The sequence below is a fragment of the Drepanopeziza brunnea genome (assembly GCF_022702325.1).
Source record: "Drepanopeziza brunnea f. sp. 'multigermtubi' strain 214-2 chromosome Unknown ctg12, whole genome shotgun sequence".
Classification (NCBI taxonomy): Eukaryota; Fungi; Ascomycota; class Leotiomycetes; order Helotiales; family Drepanopezizaceae; genus Drepanopeziza; species Drepanopeziza brunnea.
Genome location: NW_027094075.1, coordinates 58,662 through 73,727, shown reverse-complemented (window position 1 = coordinate 73,727; position 15,066 = coordinate 58,662). Strand labels below are relative to the sequence as shown.

Sequence of the window (15,066 nt, the reverse complement as noted above, 5' to 3'; positions counted from 1 at the left end):
GGCTCTGGCTCTGCGCGCAGGATTAGTTGGGATCGGAGTTGTGTTTTCCTTCGAGCTGCTGCTGCCATGGCCTACGGCCGTAGACTTTTTGTAGAGGAAAAGTGCTCCCTTGACCCCTCAAGCGATGCCGAAGCATTGTCGCCGAATGTAGAGCCGGCTGTGTTACGGATTGGTGAAGGCACCAGCTGCCAGAGAATGGTCATGACCGCAAACAGCGAAACGAGCACCGGCTGCAGCACACCGATGCCGTAAACATCAGCCAGCGATCCCACCAGGAACGGAAACAGGGCACTCCCAGATTGCCCGGCGCCAGCCATCAGACTCAACGCGCCGGGATGGTGCCCGTGGGGCGTAGCCTTCGTTACGAGCGCGACGGTAACCGGGTAGACGGGACCCATCACGAATCCGCATACAGCCACGGCAACCACGTTGAGGGCAAGCGAGCGTGAGATCCAGATAAGGGTCTGCATAGCGAGGGCCAGGAGGACACAGAGACCGACCGCCTTGTTCTCGCGCAGGTAGACGGTGAGCGGAAGCAGCAGGATGCGGCTCGTCGTCAGGCCGCTGTAAAACGCAGCGGATGCATAGCCGGACATGCCTCCGCCGCGCCTCTCCCTGATCAAGAACGACACGATCCAGCCTGACTCCGTCGTCTCGCTGCCCGTGTACAGGGCTATGAAGATCAAGGCCGTCCACACGACCCGGGACGAGACGACGGTCCGCAGCGAGGCAGCCCGGTCACCACCGGCGCCGCCTTCCGACTGCAGTTTACCATCCGGGGCGCCCGCTCCCCTGCACCCAAAACCCAGGGCCAGCACAGCGATGCTGATGATGCAGAAGGTGAGGTTTTTCAGGTAGAACATGGGAGGCGGGACCTGGGCCTTCATGGCCAGCGTGGCCGCCACCGGCGATGCCAGCGCTCCCACCCCATACAGCGCATGCATGATACCCAGCTTCGTCGCTGATCCCGGCAGGCGAGCAATGTACGTGTTGAACTGGGCGTCCTGAAGCGCGATGCCGAAGCCGGCAAGGGAGTAGCAGACCACGAGACCGAGGAACGGTGGCCGGGACGCAACGACGGCGGATGCGAGGCCTTGGATCGTCGCGCCGAGCACCAGCAGCCGTCCCAGGCCCAGGCGGTTACTGAGCGCGACGTTGAGCAGGGAGGCCAGGCTGAAGCCGAGGAAGGAGAACAGGAAGGCCAGCAAGATCTGGCGGTCGGGGAGTCTCCGTATTAGGGTTGGAGATAGGGGATGAGGGCGCCGATGCAGCCGTCGTGCCAGCTCGCTGAGGCGCACGAGACGCAGCAGCCGACGATTCGGGCAAGTTCTCGGTATTCGCTGTCTCTCTTGGAATTGGTCTTGTTACTCGTGTTATCGGCACTCGAAGCGTTTGGACGGCCGAGGAGAGGCTCCCGCTCCGAGGCGCTGTGATGGGGCTTGGATGACATTCGAGATGAGTGGATGTGTACGAACGAGAGTGTAATAGCATTAGCAAAAAGAATATGGCGAGTAGTGTCTGTTCCACTTCTCCAAAGTCGATTGATTATAGTTTTGTAGTAAAGAGAGATGCAAATTGATCGTTATCGAGAATCTTACTGCGAGGACAAACGTTGGAACAAGCTTGTGAACACAAGTCTAACGAAACGCAAAGTTCCCCGGGCTCTCCAGCATCCGCTATGGTTTTAAGAAATCAGAAGAGAAAGGCAGGTAGGAGAAAAAAGAGCTTCGGAACAAGTTTGGTATTTGCTATTTATGAAATCAGCATCTCGGGTCATGAGCTGCTCGAGCTCATCATGGGTGAGTGACTGACTGACCTGGACCAGATTTATCACGAGGACATCCAGGCGTCGCGTTGTCGTGATGACTAAGCATACCCAAGAACGAGATCCTGAGGGAAAGCTTGCCAGCGCACCACATCTTCGGATCAAAGAGGGTGGTCTTCTTAATATCATATTCCAAGCCAAGATGCTCCAGCCTTTCTAATAGAATAGAGAGACTCGATAGCGACAAGACACGCCAGATTAGTCATCCATCCTACTCGGTCCCATAATTATCCTCGCTAAAGCCGGCACCAAAGTAAACAACTAGCCCTTGCTAGTATCGTGTCACGTGTCCTCAGGTCATCCGACAACATGCATATGCATAGTCTCACCTTTGCTCGAATTCCGAGATGACCGCAGCGCACGTGGAGGAGTCTTGGAGGTTTGCAGACGCTGTAGAGAATTTGCAGCTTTGCTTTAGACATTATGCTTATGCTCATCTGCCTTACCTAGGCGGTAGATCAAGGCGAGCAGAAACGTAGCCAGCAACTTAGAAGGCTACTATGCCACAATACCATTTGTCGCATATCAGCTACTGGATCTTGCAGGCCGTAGCCCCAGCCTGTGGACCAGATTCAGCCTGAAGGTCTCGTTGTCATGCGTGAGCTGGAGCTAATGCTCAACCGTATCTTCGCAGCCGATTTTTCAGCCGGGCAAATATCCATTTCGTAAAAAGGGTGGCTAGTGCTTTAGCGTCGGGTGGGTGGCTTGCCCCTTGGGACCTCCCATCGGGTACGGCGACGTGCTAAGCTAAGGAGTTGTATACAAGACGGCCCTAGGAAAGCAACTCAAAGTGGTACAGCAAAGGCTGCTATCATCTGCGCCCTTCCCTTACAGATAAGATGGATCACAGTAGAGAGATCTCTCCTTTAAGAGACGAGAATCAATGGCGCAAGGCAGTGATTGCCGATAGTACACGCGTGTGGAAGTCAGGAAGTTGGTGTTCACCTTCAGCTAAGTTACAATCATTACATTGCTTCTTTTTGCTTATTCTTACGTCCAAATCCGAGCGCGAAACTCCGACCAACAACAATTCTCCAGATCCAATAAGAACGTTCTCACCAACGCATTGTTAATCCTGGTTTGCTTCCTGCCGCCCGAAGTGCTCCTTTCCAGACACCACCGATAACGTGTAGCCTTGCCAATAAGCCTTCAAACTTCCTCCACAACGGCCTCCTTCTCAGCGGGCTCCTTCTCAGCGGGCTTCTTCTCAACGATTTCCTCCTCAATGAGATCGCCCTCAAAGAGCTTTGTGTCGGGGATCGCGACGCCGCAGCGGAAGTAGGTCACCCCATCGACCAGGACATCACCATCCCAAATCTTGCTCAGCTCCCGCAAGAACTTGTAGATGTTGGTGCGCTCCTTAGCATCCATGGTCTCCTCGGGAAACTCATTTCCAAACTTGATCGTGGGACCGGTGGTGTTGAAGTGGAGGTACTTGCTGACGCCCTTGAGACAAGTGCTGGCCGGGTCGGAGAGAGCCTGTCGGTATTCGGCATGGAACTCCTTCATATCAGCATCCTCCGAGTATCGCTCAGTGCTAATCTTATTGATCGATGCCATCGAGATGATGCCCGCAGCAGCAGTGCCCCGGTCCTCACCAGCCGCGACCAAGGTGATCGTCTGCAGCTTACCCTCCTTGGCCCACTGCCCAGCGGTGAAGAGCAACTCCTCGAGCTTCTCGGCACCCTCGGTGAAGAAGTCGATCTCGAAGCGGACGAACTGCAAGTTCTCGGTGAGGCTGTAGTGCAGGCACGTCGGGTTGAGGCGGAGGGTACGGAGCTTGTAGAACCACTCGGCACCTTGGAGGACGGAGGCGTAGTGCAGCGTGTTCTTGGCCCAGAAGCGGTTTCGGCACTCCTTGTGCACCATCTTGCAGGTCCGGAGGAAGCTGAGACGGATCTCTCCCAGCAGTTTGCCCTGCGGGCTGGCACCGGGTGGGATCGGCTGGATCTTGGAGTGGAAGCAGCCGAGCACGCCTTTGATGCGGGATGCCTTCTTGAGGTTGACTTGGCCGCTGGGAGAGACGAGGACGAGATCGTAGATCTGCTCTCGAATCTCGGCGGGGAAGACGGCCGGGAATGTAAGGGGTACGATGGCGGACATCTTTGGAACGGAGGGGTAAGGAGTGCTGGAGTTGTAGAGTCGGGACGAGATCGGGCTTGCTTTGTGGCAGTCAGTTTCGAGCAGCATCAGTACAACCTGGATTAGGAAAACCTACGAGGGAGCTGCACAGTGCTGCAGGCTCTAGAAAAGCGCGAAGTCTTGACGTTCGGCCGAATCACTCTGTCGATGGAACGAGTTCGTGCGAGGTTCTTTGTGTGATGGATCGGGGTGAATTTACTCGGCAGGCTTGACGCGTTTAAACAAACGAGTTTGCACTAGCGTGTTTAGTTATGGATCACAGCCAACCGGGCCCACAGTCTCTCTTCTCGAACCACGTGGAAACTCCCCATGTGGCGTAGTCTATTTTAGCCACTTTCAAAGGTGAATACCATGGAGTCAGAAAGATGATCCTGATTAAAGCAATCGATCATTATCCCGCTCCTGCCTAATTTGATCTGCCTACTGTTTATTTTCCAGAATTCGAAGTATAGGGGATTTGACAGCCCTCGCTATGATCTCGGAGTATATGAGGATGATTTTTGCACCTGCCTTTCATGTTTGTTGGAACGGCAACCCTCTCGACGTATCATATACTCGACTGCAAACGATGTTTTCTTTTCTCAGATGTCCCCCCGAAGTACGGAAGCGCTCATTTGTGTATCCGGGTACTTCTCCCTCCACCAATAATGCAAAGAAAAGCAAGAGCCATGACCGCAGCCTTCTGTCTTCAAACACCTTCTCATCTAGCATCGACGATTCTTCTCCTGGTTATTCTACGCCAGCTTCTCAGATGCCAATTTTACCCCAAGTATTCCCTCCACATCCAGTGAATAGATTTAAGATCCAGCTCCTGTGATCCTGGAGAATATCAGAGTGAGTCTAATTCGTTTCTTTATGGCAGATAGTAACATACATTTTCAAAACACAGCGCCAGGCCTGAGTGAGCCCCTGTTTTCCAAACTTCGAACCGACTTACCACACAACGCCTCGAATATGTGCCTCATTAGGCCTTGCTAGGAAATTGAAAGCAGGGCCCACAAGCCCCAACATCAGTGTCCACTTGAACTTAAAAACCTGGCAGTTCTCTTCCAAAAAGTCACCCTCGAACTCAATGCTCTAGACTCGGGCTGCGAAGCCTACAAGTATCTGGGAATCCACAAGACAACCTCTTAGTGTTGCGTTCGCAGAATATGCGACTGGATTGTTGGCAGGTCTGATTACTGGCTCCCTAGATAGAAAGCAAGATAAGTGCTGGATCCCCGGTCGTGGTGGTTATGCGGACCTTGACTAATCGAGTTGGCTAACAGCCAGCATGCCTGCGATTATTAGCACCCTTTATCGATACACGGCCGGGTCACATAAAAGATTATATTCGAACACTTGATCACTGAGCTCTCAAGGTATGGTCAATAGCTTTGGAGCGGACAGAAATATGTGTCCCAACGGATAGGACAAGTCGCTCACAGCTTCAAGTCTGTGGTTCATAGATCTCGATCTTCGAAATGGAATAGCCCGACCTCGCACGGAGGCACGAATTTTTTTTTTCTTTTTTTTTTTTTGGAAGATTAAGTGCGGAAGATACAAAAAATCAATGGGTGTTGGTGTTGCTGGCTATAAAGTGTCGTTGGATTAAAGTGGGTACATTCGAAAGCTGGTGAGACATGGTTGATCACTTGGAGATGGAGTCGGAACCTGCACACTTGAAGCCTTCCTCCTTCTTCTGTTGCTCTTCTCTTCTTCCGCATTTCTGGGAGCCCCGTTCGAGAGTGATACGGCTATCAACGCTGCATCGAAATTTTACGATCGGAGATGTTTGCAAAGTGCCTTTGGCCCTCCACTGGTCCCTGCATGGGGGTCCTAGGTATCTATCTGCCTTACCAGAGATAGAATTGATGTCTAAAGTATTCCTCACCCAAGAAACCCTTGGGACTCTGCATGTGTGCAATTCGGAGAATCGATAGACTGATATCATTGCTGCACTCGAAGTCTGGTATACACTCTTTATAAGCTCTCCGCGGCGCTGGCAGATCGAATTCCTGGTGAGCTCTACAGCAAATTTGATTCGGCGTAAAAAGAACCTAGTCGTAGATCGCCTCGCAGATATCTGGTGGATAGACTGGGGGTCCGCGGAATTCTAGAAGGAAGAGCAGTCTAGGTGATTGAGTACAATTGATCGCAAACACGGCACCATCGATTTGGATTCCATGGTCACACGACCTTGCTCTAGACTAAAAGTGACCCAGTCAGATGATTATTTCCTTCCTCTCTGCTGACGACTGCAGCGCTACTTTCTCCATGATATAAGGCTGGATTTGCTCTTCAGCCCAGCAGCTTCATCAAAGCCACCGTATTGTTTGGAGGGACCGCTGGGCTTGCATGTCAAAATCGGCGACTCCTGTCCGTTTAAATATTCACGACTAAAGCTCCTTGATATATCTGTAAAGGGCCTCGTCGCGGCATGTCCGGAGTGGAAGAGGAGGCCAAGTGTGGGAGGAATAGGCTGGGGCGAAAGAATATATGTCTGGCATTAAGATTTTTGTAAATGCTTCAGGATCTGAACAGATTCTACGCACAATATATGTTTGCTACAGAATTAAAAGATCTGATAAAGAAAGAGTAAACGAGAAATGAAAGACTGATTGAGTTCCAGGGCTGACATTCAACAAACAACGTCGGCTAAATGATAGACGCGCCCGAAGCGTGACATGCTCCCGGCGCTTCCTCTTTTTAGCTTGGTTTTTTTCACCCGGTTAATATCTTCGCACATCGAGTCACCCAAACCCTCGATCTCATCAATCCTAATATTGTATACCAAAGCTCTCAGCGGCCATGGTGACCTTGGAGATGTTGGACTCCGATTCCAATCAAGTGGCAACACCAGCCACGGTAATACCACCACCATTAATACCAGCAACCCCAGACTTCATGGGCATACCTGTTGAGCTGCGAGAGAAGATCATCGGCTACATTATCGAGAACGCGCGAGTGGTACGTGTCTCGAGCCAGCCCCTATTACGTCTATTTGTCTAAAAACAGCTGGAGACTTGTTATAGTTTCCTAAAACTCGTTCCCAATTGCTGACACCAGATTATCCAGCCTCCAAAAGAGCCTCATGAATGGTCTATAGGAGATGGCACGGAACTACTGAAATGGGACTTCAGTGTCAACGCGCTAGGATCTAGATGCCACTCTATGGAATCGTTCCCCATCATCTTTGTCAACAAGCAGGTTCATCTCGAGTCTCTCGCCGTTCTATACCGTCTCAGCACCGTAGTTCTTTACGCAGAAGTCACCAACGACACATCGGCCTTTGGCTACATCCCCTCTATGCTAGGTCACATCTCCCCGTCGCTCACGGCCAACGTCCGAGCACTGACTGTCAGGCTCTACAACGTCGCACCTCCTGTAAGTACTCTTCTTCTTGTGTGCACAGATACAGACGCTTTCGTATACACAAAGCTGATATGTCCCAGTCCAAGCCCGGATTCGATAACAAGAGATCCTGCGACCGAGTTCGACTTCGAGATGCGGAGGAGAGCTCCGCGAAGGCACATCTTCAGGAGCTCGTTGACTTTATCAATAAAGAGTTCACGCAGCGTAGCAGTCTAGTAATCATAGCTGGAATCAGAGGTGCTCTTCCACCCGAGCGTGAGTGTTCTCTGAGCCCTTTTTCCCCTTCAAGTTTATCTCAGGCTATCTCAGAGGACTTTGGGCTCTGTTGTTCATAATACCTCCTCCTATTCTCCTGAAGCAACTAAACACCCTTCACCACTACCTGTTATAGCATCGCTGACTCCGACACATCTGTTGTAGTGAAGATACTCTTTGGCCTTCTTGCTGTCCCGGATGAGGTATGCTCCCAAGTTATATCGCGAAATTTGGGTAGTGTCACGGCTAACACTAACTTCCACAGGTGGTGGTCACCTTAGTAGAGCTATGGCAGACAAATGATATTAACCATTACTATGGAGTGGGTACATACAATCACTGGACTGGGGATGCCAAGAGACACGGCTACAACAGATATGCCCAAAGCGCTGCGAAATCTGCGGGTCAACAATGTAAGTATTGCGGGCGCGTGCAATATTTCTTATTCTCGGTGTCTCAATTTCCCTCATCGTTCTGTCCTCTTCCTATTTCGATCGCTGACACGTAAATCTCCAGGGCTGAACGACACTCGATTCCCGGACTTAGTCCAGGATGGTACCATGTTAAAGAAACCTATGATGAGTGATGCGCAAAAAGCCATGTTCAATTGGAGCGGGATAGCTGTGGAATGGGCAAGACATCGATGCTGGAAGAGGAGAGCCAAGACCAGCTGTGGATTGCCATCAGGAGCGTGAGGCCCTCAGACATTTTCCAGAAGATGAAAGTTGCGCGCATAAGCTCCTGTGGGTCATCCTTAGAGTCGCTGTCTAGAGGCTACCCAGAATGATCTAGCAGAGAGTTCTGTTTTCTCCTAGATAGCACCAAAACATAGAGATTTCACCATATCGCAAGCCTCACCCGTGAGGTTCCGAGTAAAACCCTAGGGTCCGAGTTCTGTGAGCTTGCTACGAGCGGCCATCATGTCAATAACGGGCTTAATAGCTGTTATCCTTACTGTTATCAGAATAAAAGCACTCCTATACCAGTTCTCGCAATCTAACAGGGTCGTCAACTACTATGCTCAAGGACATCCGAGCTAGGGCATCAACTCACAACTTCCCAAACTCATGTATGTGTATCCAAGATAGCAAGAAAATCGCCCAAATACAGCTGCAGAAGGAGCGCTGATCTGCACTTTCCAATTTCAGAATTTCAGAACTTCTTATCTATACACACCATTCGAATACATACACATAGTCCAGAAAAGATTTCAAATCAGAATTCATTCCCGCTCTGAAACCGACGGTCTGTTTCATCTCCGGCACAAAAGAGATCCGGTCGCGTATCCCTCTCCTCTCACTTGATAAAACAAACATATTTATATTGGCTGGAAGCCTCAGAAATTGCAAAAATAGAAAGTATCATGTAACAAAGGAGTAGGTCCTGAATTTTTTTTTTTCGGTTTTGGGTTTAAAAAGGGTAGACTTGGTCAAGGCAGGCAGGCAAGTGTTGATTTCTCAGCGGGCCGTCAGCGGGACGCCAACAAGGAGGCTCGAAGCAAAACTCCTCGAGCTTTCCTCACCCTGCTCGATTCGTGCTAGAGACAGAATCAGAATCGATCTTTTCTGCCAGAGACTGTCGTCGTCCTCGTCTTTGGCTTGGTAGGAATTTTTCTGCTTGGGATATGGGAAAATAGTTAGGGTTTTTGCTCTTTTCGCCGTTTCCGATTAAGATACCGTATGTATGTATGTAGCCTGCTGACGCGAGTATCAAAAAATGACATTTTTTAAGACAAATTCGAGGGGAAGAATGTAATGATGAGAGCATTTAACTCAATAAAGGTTAGACGGAGGAGAAGGAGGAGAAGATAGAATATATGATTTGAAATGAAGGTGACAGCTTGCTTTGGAGTATCATCTACCCAATGTAGCTGCCATCTAACAACGAACATTTGCGTACTACCCGCCCCTTCAAGCTCCAACATTGCGTCGTAAATGATACATCCCAACTCACCCTCATCACCTACTCATAAAATATCAAACACCTAACCTCGATGCTCTGCCGTCCCGGCGCGCTCGCAGGAGTTCCGGGATCTTCAAAAGCAGTATGCGGCGTACACCTTGCCAGCCCCTTCTTCCCGTTTGGCAGCCCTTCCCCTCTTGAATCAAAACACTTGATGAACATCGCCTCGTCAGGGGTCATATCCTTCATGTACCAGAATCTATGGTTCGCATTCGGCCGCACGGCAAACGTCTCGCCTCTCGCCTCGTAGTTCTCCGTGCTCTCATAATGGCTAGGATCCGGCACGACCTCCTTGCCGCGGTCGTCGTCGTCGGCGTCGTGAACAGCAGCATTGCCGGCCGTCGCTCGTTTGGGGTAGAGCAGATCGACTGCGACGAAGTCGTCGGGGGACGTGCTTCGCCAGTCGATCACCGCGAGCGGAAAGTCGCTGGCGGCGTGGGCGATAGGCCGCCAGACATTGATGATCTGGTAGCGACCCGCGAGCAGCTCCTCGGCTTCTCCGGCGGGGAGATGGCGCCTGACTCTCGCCTCGGCAGCGCCGACCGTCTGGTCGACGTGCACCTGCTGCACGGGCTGCCGCGGCGCGTCCTTGTCCCGCTTGCGGATCGTGTGGTCGAAGATCACGACCTTCTTCACCCCCGGCAACTTCGCTCTCACTAGCGCCTCGATTTCCGCGTAGTAGCCTACTCGGACATCCTCTTCGTTGTTGAAATCAAAGGGCCGTGAGGACGGCGAGTGGTAGACTGCAAAGCCCGCCGTGTCGGTTGAGAACTCGGATTCGTGGCCGCGGATGTTGGACACGGGCCGCTGCTGCGAGGTCAGGCGGTAGGAAGTCCCGGGCCCGTCGACTTTGCCCCAGGGCTTGATGTGCTCGCCTGCACTGGATGTGTAGGATGCCGGATCGATATGCCTAAATGCGGCGGTGGTCATTGTGAGTGAATCGTCTGTAATTTTCTTTTTATTGTAAATAATCTTGTGGTAATGAAAGTCGGGCAGGGGAAAGATAGTGTGGGGGTACCGGTATTTATGATATGCCGTCGGGTTTAAACGTGGCGCTTCGTTACTGGCCCTTGCTTATGTCCGAAGATGATGGAATATGACGAGCGATGCGAGAATATGGTACAATCGGAGTTCTGAGGTGCTATTTGAAATCATTCGGAAGAAGATCGAACGGATTGCAAGTCGACAAACCCCTCGCTAAAAGTAGGAAGTAAATATTGACATTTGTGGTCCTTGGCTAGGAGAAGGGGTGGATTAGTAAGCGAAACTAGAGTCATGGAGATACCGGTACAGTAATGATCCTTCAAACCCCACACTCCTCTACTGTACCAGAGCACCTCGAGACGAGACAAGCCTGTTACCATCCCTGGGACACAAAGCTGGGCCAAACTCAACTTTGTCGCAAACCCTATCAATGTACCCACTCGGCCTCAGAGCTTGGAGATTGACAAACTCCGGACTGACATCTAGGAATCTTCCCCTACGAGCGAGAGGCTTGGAACACTGATCTCGTCTTCCACAACCTCCATATTCTCGCAGATAATGGCACCCTCGCGCTGGCGCATCCTCGAAGGCAAGGTCGTCGCCATCACCGGTGGCACAACGGGCATCGGTCGGGCCATCGCCCTCGAATACCTCCGCCAGGGCTGCAACGTCGCTATGAACCCTTTGGGCCTCGAACGAGACGAGAAGCACAAGCTCAGCTTGGTCGCAGAGGCTGCAGCCCTCAAGGCAGAGAAGGTAGAGGGCGAGACGACATCCAAAGCCGGAGATCTGCTCGAGGTCGTGGGAGATGTGACGAAGGCGAGACAGGCACAATACTGGTTGAGAAGGCGGTGGAGAGATGGGGAAAGCTGGATATATTCGTGGCTAATGCTGAAGTTTCGAGCCGGCAGATTTCTGACGTTATTTCGTGTTCATCTACGGAAGGACATGGCTAATCGAACTGTAGACTGGACCACGAGCTTTATCGACCGGACTGTACGGATTCATCTGAATGGTGCATTTTACAGTTGTCAAGCGGCAGCTACACAGATGGTTAAGCAAGGCCATCGAGGATCTATCATTGGCATATCTTCGATCAGTGCCCCCGTCGGTGGAGGATTGCAGACGCATTACCACCCACGAAAGCTGGAGTGCTGTCCTTGATGCAATCGATGGCTATATCATTAGGCAAGGATAATCTCAGATGCAACACGATATTGCCAGAGACTACCAAGACACAGTTGAGCGAGGACGATATGAAGAATGATGTGAAGAGGAAGTATCTGGAAGCCAGAATTCCCATGGGCAGAGTCGCAGACACCTCGGACATCGCTGGTCCAGCCGTATTTCTGGCCAGCGAGCATCTGAGCCCGTACTGCAACGGACCGCAACTTTTATCTGACGGGGGCATGTTTGTGAATTTGCAATGAGAGGCACATGATCATCTGATCATTCATTCATTAAAGTATTCGGAACATGTCCCGAGTCCCGACGCGACGCTGTGACGGGCCGGCGGCGGCATCAACCTTTTTTGTTTGGGCTGAAACCAAGTACTTCCGGAGTTCCGCAGTCTTGTTTTCTCGGGGATGCGTCGCGGAATTATAATTGAAAAAGTATGATCTTGACACCACGTTTCTACGATACAAGTCCCTTATCCTCCACCATCGCCATCACCATCTAATTGACAGATAAGAACGGACATTATGCAATATTCTTAGGATCTTATAGGCTTTCAATAACACGTCGCTTAACCTGTCAGTCTACCTATCTATCGCTTGCTCTCCACTTTAAGTTAAGCGCCACTAGTCAATTCCCTTGGGGGTCTTGAACTTTCTCATGCCAAGTCAAGGACGACAACCACAACGACTATCACCAACCATCATCACTCTACTACCGGTATACTAACCATGTAATACTTTCCATCTCAACACTCAATCTGTCACGCTGTCGCCCTCCTCTCTTCTCGTTTTAAAGAAACTACAATCAATGGCCGGCGAGGAGCGGCCAGCACCGGCAACAGCACCAGCACCAGCACCCGTACCCGTACCGCAGCGGAAGCCCAGGAATAGACAATCACGCGGCAAAGGCTTGAGGAAGACGACGGGATGGTAATAGACAAGAAGCTCTAAGCAAATGTAGAAAAACTTCAACTGACAGCTTGTCTGTATATATATAGCATCACGTGTCGACGACGCCATGTCAAGTGCGATGAGACTCGACCTCATTGCGAGAGGTGCAGAAAGGTGAACCAGACGTGCATCTACGCTGATACCCACGCCCACGCCCACGTCCACGCTCGTCCGGAGACCAGCCCTCAGCCTGGACCTGGACCCGGACCCGGGCCTGGCCTACTAGCAACATTGCCAGCTGCAGTGCCGTTAGCAGATCCAGAGGTTCAGCAAGGACGCGTGCGGCCTCCAGATTGGCCACAGCAGCAGACGCCATCGACCACTCCTTGGTCTGCTCCTCCCCCTGAGCAGTCGTTACGATATCAGCCAGCTCGTTCATCAGATACTGCTGGTGGAGGCGTGACCTCGGTGCCGCCGTCAGGTCAGAGAGCCAGTGTGCAGATCGACTATTTACTCAATACACCTGGGCCGAGTCCGAGTCTGGAACCGTCGGACCAGCACAAAGTCATCTCTCCAGATATGTCCGCTTACGCAGCCACTCCATTTTCAATGAGCAGTAGCGAGCAAAGCATAGTGTCGAGATCAGTATCTTCGAGACCAACCTACAATGTTGCCATCTCAAGATGGTTCGATATGCTCGTTGGCGATTCCGCGTTCGAAGCTGTTGTTCCAGAGAATGAAACTGCAGTGGACGATGTACGGGGTATGGGCACCCCACGAGAGACTCCGAGAGGCCACGATCGGACGAGCAGTGCTCCGTTTGCAGGTTCATGGCAGAGTTCAGCGGCTTGTGGGAGAGGCTATCAAGCGGCGTCGCCGGCTTCTTCGAATCCACAGCTGCTGGAGAGGAATCCACCGCTTATGATGAGTGCTGCGTCTGAGAATTGGCGGTGGCAGGCAGAGGCACCGATTGAATTGTTACCTCGTGAGCTCTTCATCTTCCGCAATTTTGTGGAGCGGATAAGTCTTTGGGTAAGTTTCTTTGGTGATGATGGAAGCGAGAATCTGACTTCATGCAGATTGATCTTTTCGACCCCACTCAGAGCTTTTCGAGCTTTGTTCCCCATCTCGCGGTATATTTACCCCAAAAACTCTCTGCAGGGACGTGGCTGACAACAGCCGAAAGATCCGAAACGTCGGCTTGCTGAAAGCCATTCTGGCGCTCTCGGCACGCCACATATCGCTCATGAGCCATCCAGACATCACTCCAGGGCAAACGCATGACCGAAACGACGCCCTCCAATACTACAACGAAACCCTTCACTACCTCTCAAAAGCAATGCAATACGATAGCTATAAAACCAGTCTCGAGCTTCTCGCCACCGCCCTCATCGTCTCCACCTACGAAATGCTTGACGGCTCCGGCAAAGACTGGGAGCGCCACCTTCAAGGCGTTTTTTGGATCCAGCGCTCCCAAGTCATCCACGGCGACTCCAAAGGGCTCAAACAAGCCGTCTGGTGGGCCTGGCTATGTCAAGACGTCTGGGCCGCCTTTCGCGAAAAGAGGAGAACATTCACGTTCTGGAAACCCACAAGAACGTTTGCGGAAATGAATCCATATGGACTTGCAAGCAGGGCGGTGTACATTATTGCGAAGGTTGTAAACTATTGCTCGAAAGAGGAGAGTGAGGGGGGGGATATGAAGACGAGGACGGGGAATGCGGAAAAGTTGCAGGGTATGCTGGATGAGTGGGAGAGATTCTTGACGGTGGAGTTCTCGCCGCTGCCGTATAAGAGTGACGAAGTGAATGATGCGTTTCAGCCGATCTGGATACACCCTCCTGCTTTTGGTCAGTGCTTCCCTGCCGATCGCCAGCAAACGAACATTGTGGATATTGATGTGTTTTAGCGGTTGCCATGCAGCTCCACTACTCGGCCCGTCTCCTGCTTCTCCTCAACAAGCCGTCGAAAGGCGGCTTTGGAGGCTACCTCGAGCAGAGCCAGATGATTTCCAAATACATAAACAATATTTGCGGTATCGCGATGACTCTGAACGACTATGCCTCAACTGTCATGAACTCGCAATGCCTTTATATAGGTGCGAACTCCTCTTCGTGTGCTGGCTTCGATGCTGACCTGTGTAGCTGGGATGTGTGTCCAAGACGTGCAGCAACGGCAGACTGTTTTGAGGCTCCTCGAGAAGTGTTGGCAACGCTCGGGCTGGCCGGTGACGGACCTTGGGGAAGAGCTGAAAGCCTTCTGGGATACGCCTGAGGGCGGACCGAGAGGCTGAAACTGCCGACTTGGTTGACGACAAGGACGGTCTCGAAACTGAATGAACACTGAGCTCTAGTACGTACAGGCTGCTGAATCGGCCACGCCTCGGTTTCCTCGACCCAACCCTGATTATATCGACAATCTTCTGAGCCGATCTCAGAGAAACTCAAATTCTCGGCTTCGAGAGGAAAACATTGA

General features: G+C 51.6%; 6 protein-coding genes across 6 annotated transcripts; 3 read left to right on the top strand and 3 right to left on the bottom strand.

Annotated features, from left to right (window-relative positions):
* Window positions 1-71: 71 nt before the first annotated feature.
* On the bottom strand, window positions 72-1,450 carry L3040_006802 (uncharacterized protein; the record flags this gene model as incomplete). The annotated part of the gene is made up of 2 exons (XM_066156040.1): window positions 72-1,211; window positions 1,316-1,450. 2 exons carry the CDS (start codon window positions 1,448-1,450, stop codon window positions 72-74), a joined length of 1,275 nt encoding a protein of 424 aa, XP_066010859.1.
* Window positions 1,451-2,974: 1,524 nt separating this feature from the next.
* L3040_006801 (uncharacterized protein) lies at window positions 2,975-3,928 on the bottom strand (the record flags this gene model as incomplete). The annotated part of the gene is made up of 1 exon (XM_007290478.1): window positions 2,975-3,928. The coding sequence occupies one exon, from the start codon at window positions 3,926-3,928 to the stop codon at window positions 2,975-2,977; it is 954 nt and encodes a 317-aa protein (XP_007290540.1).
* Window positions 3,929-6,757: 2,829 nt separating this feature from the next.
* On the top strand, window positions 6,758-8,271 carry L3040_006800 (uncharacterized protein; the record flags this gene model as incomplete). Its single annotated transcript, XM_007290479.1, has 6 exons — window positions 6,758-6,916; window positions 7,025-7,333; window positions 7,402-7,576; window positions 7,742-7,779; window positions 7,842-7,989; window positions 8,093-8,271. The coding sequence occupies 6 exons, from the start codon at window positions 6,758-6,760 to the stop codon at window positions 8,269-8,271; spliced, it is 1,008 nt and encodes a 335-aa protein (XP_007290541.1).
* Window positions 8,272-9,538: 1,267 nt separating this feature from the next.
* Window positions 9,539-10,468, bottom strand: L3040_006799 (uncharacterized protein; the record flags this gene model as incomplete). The annotated part of the gene is made up of 1 exon (XM_007290480.1): window positions 9,539-10,468. One exon carries the CDS (start codon window positions 10,466-10,468, stop codon window positions 9,539-9,541), a length of 930 nt encoding a protein of 309 aa, XP_007290542.1.
* A 345-nt stretch (window positions 10,469-10,813) lies between these two features.
* On the top strand, window positions 10,814-11,952 carry L3040_006798 (uncharacterized protein; the record flags this gene model as incomplete). The annotated part of the gene is made up of 3 exons (XM_066156039.1): window positions 10,814-10,825; window positions 11,009-11,537; window positions 11,747-11,952. The coding sequence occupies 3 exons, from the start codon at window positions 10,814-10,816 to the stop codon at window positions 11,950-11,952; spliced, it is 747 nt and encodes a 248-aa protein (XP_066010858.1).
* A 556-nt stretch (window positions 11,953-12,508) lies between these two features.
* Window positions 12,509-14,884, top strand: L3040_006797 (uncharacterized protein; the record flags this gene model as incomplete). The annotated part of the gene is made up of 6 exons (XM_007290482.1): window positions 12,509-12,630; window positions 12,699-13,623; window positions 13,671-13,724; window positions 13,778-14,441; window positions 14,501-14,689; window positions 14,736-14,884. The coding sequence occupies 6 exons, from the start codon at window positions 12,509-12,511 to the stop codon at window positions 14,882-14,884; spliced, it is 2,103 nt and encodes a 700-aa protein (XP_007290544.1).
* Window positions 14,885-15,066: the final 182 nt, after the last annotated feature.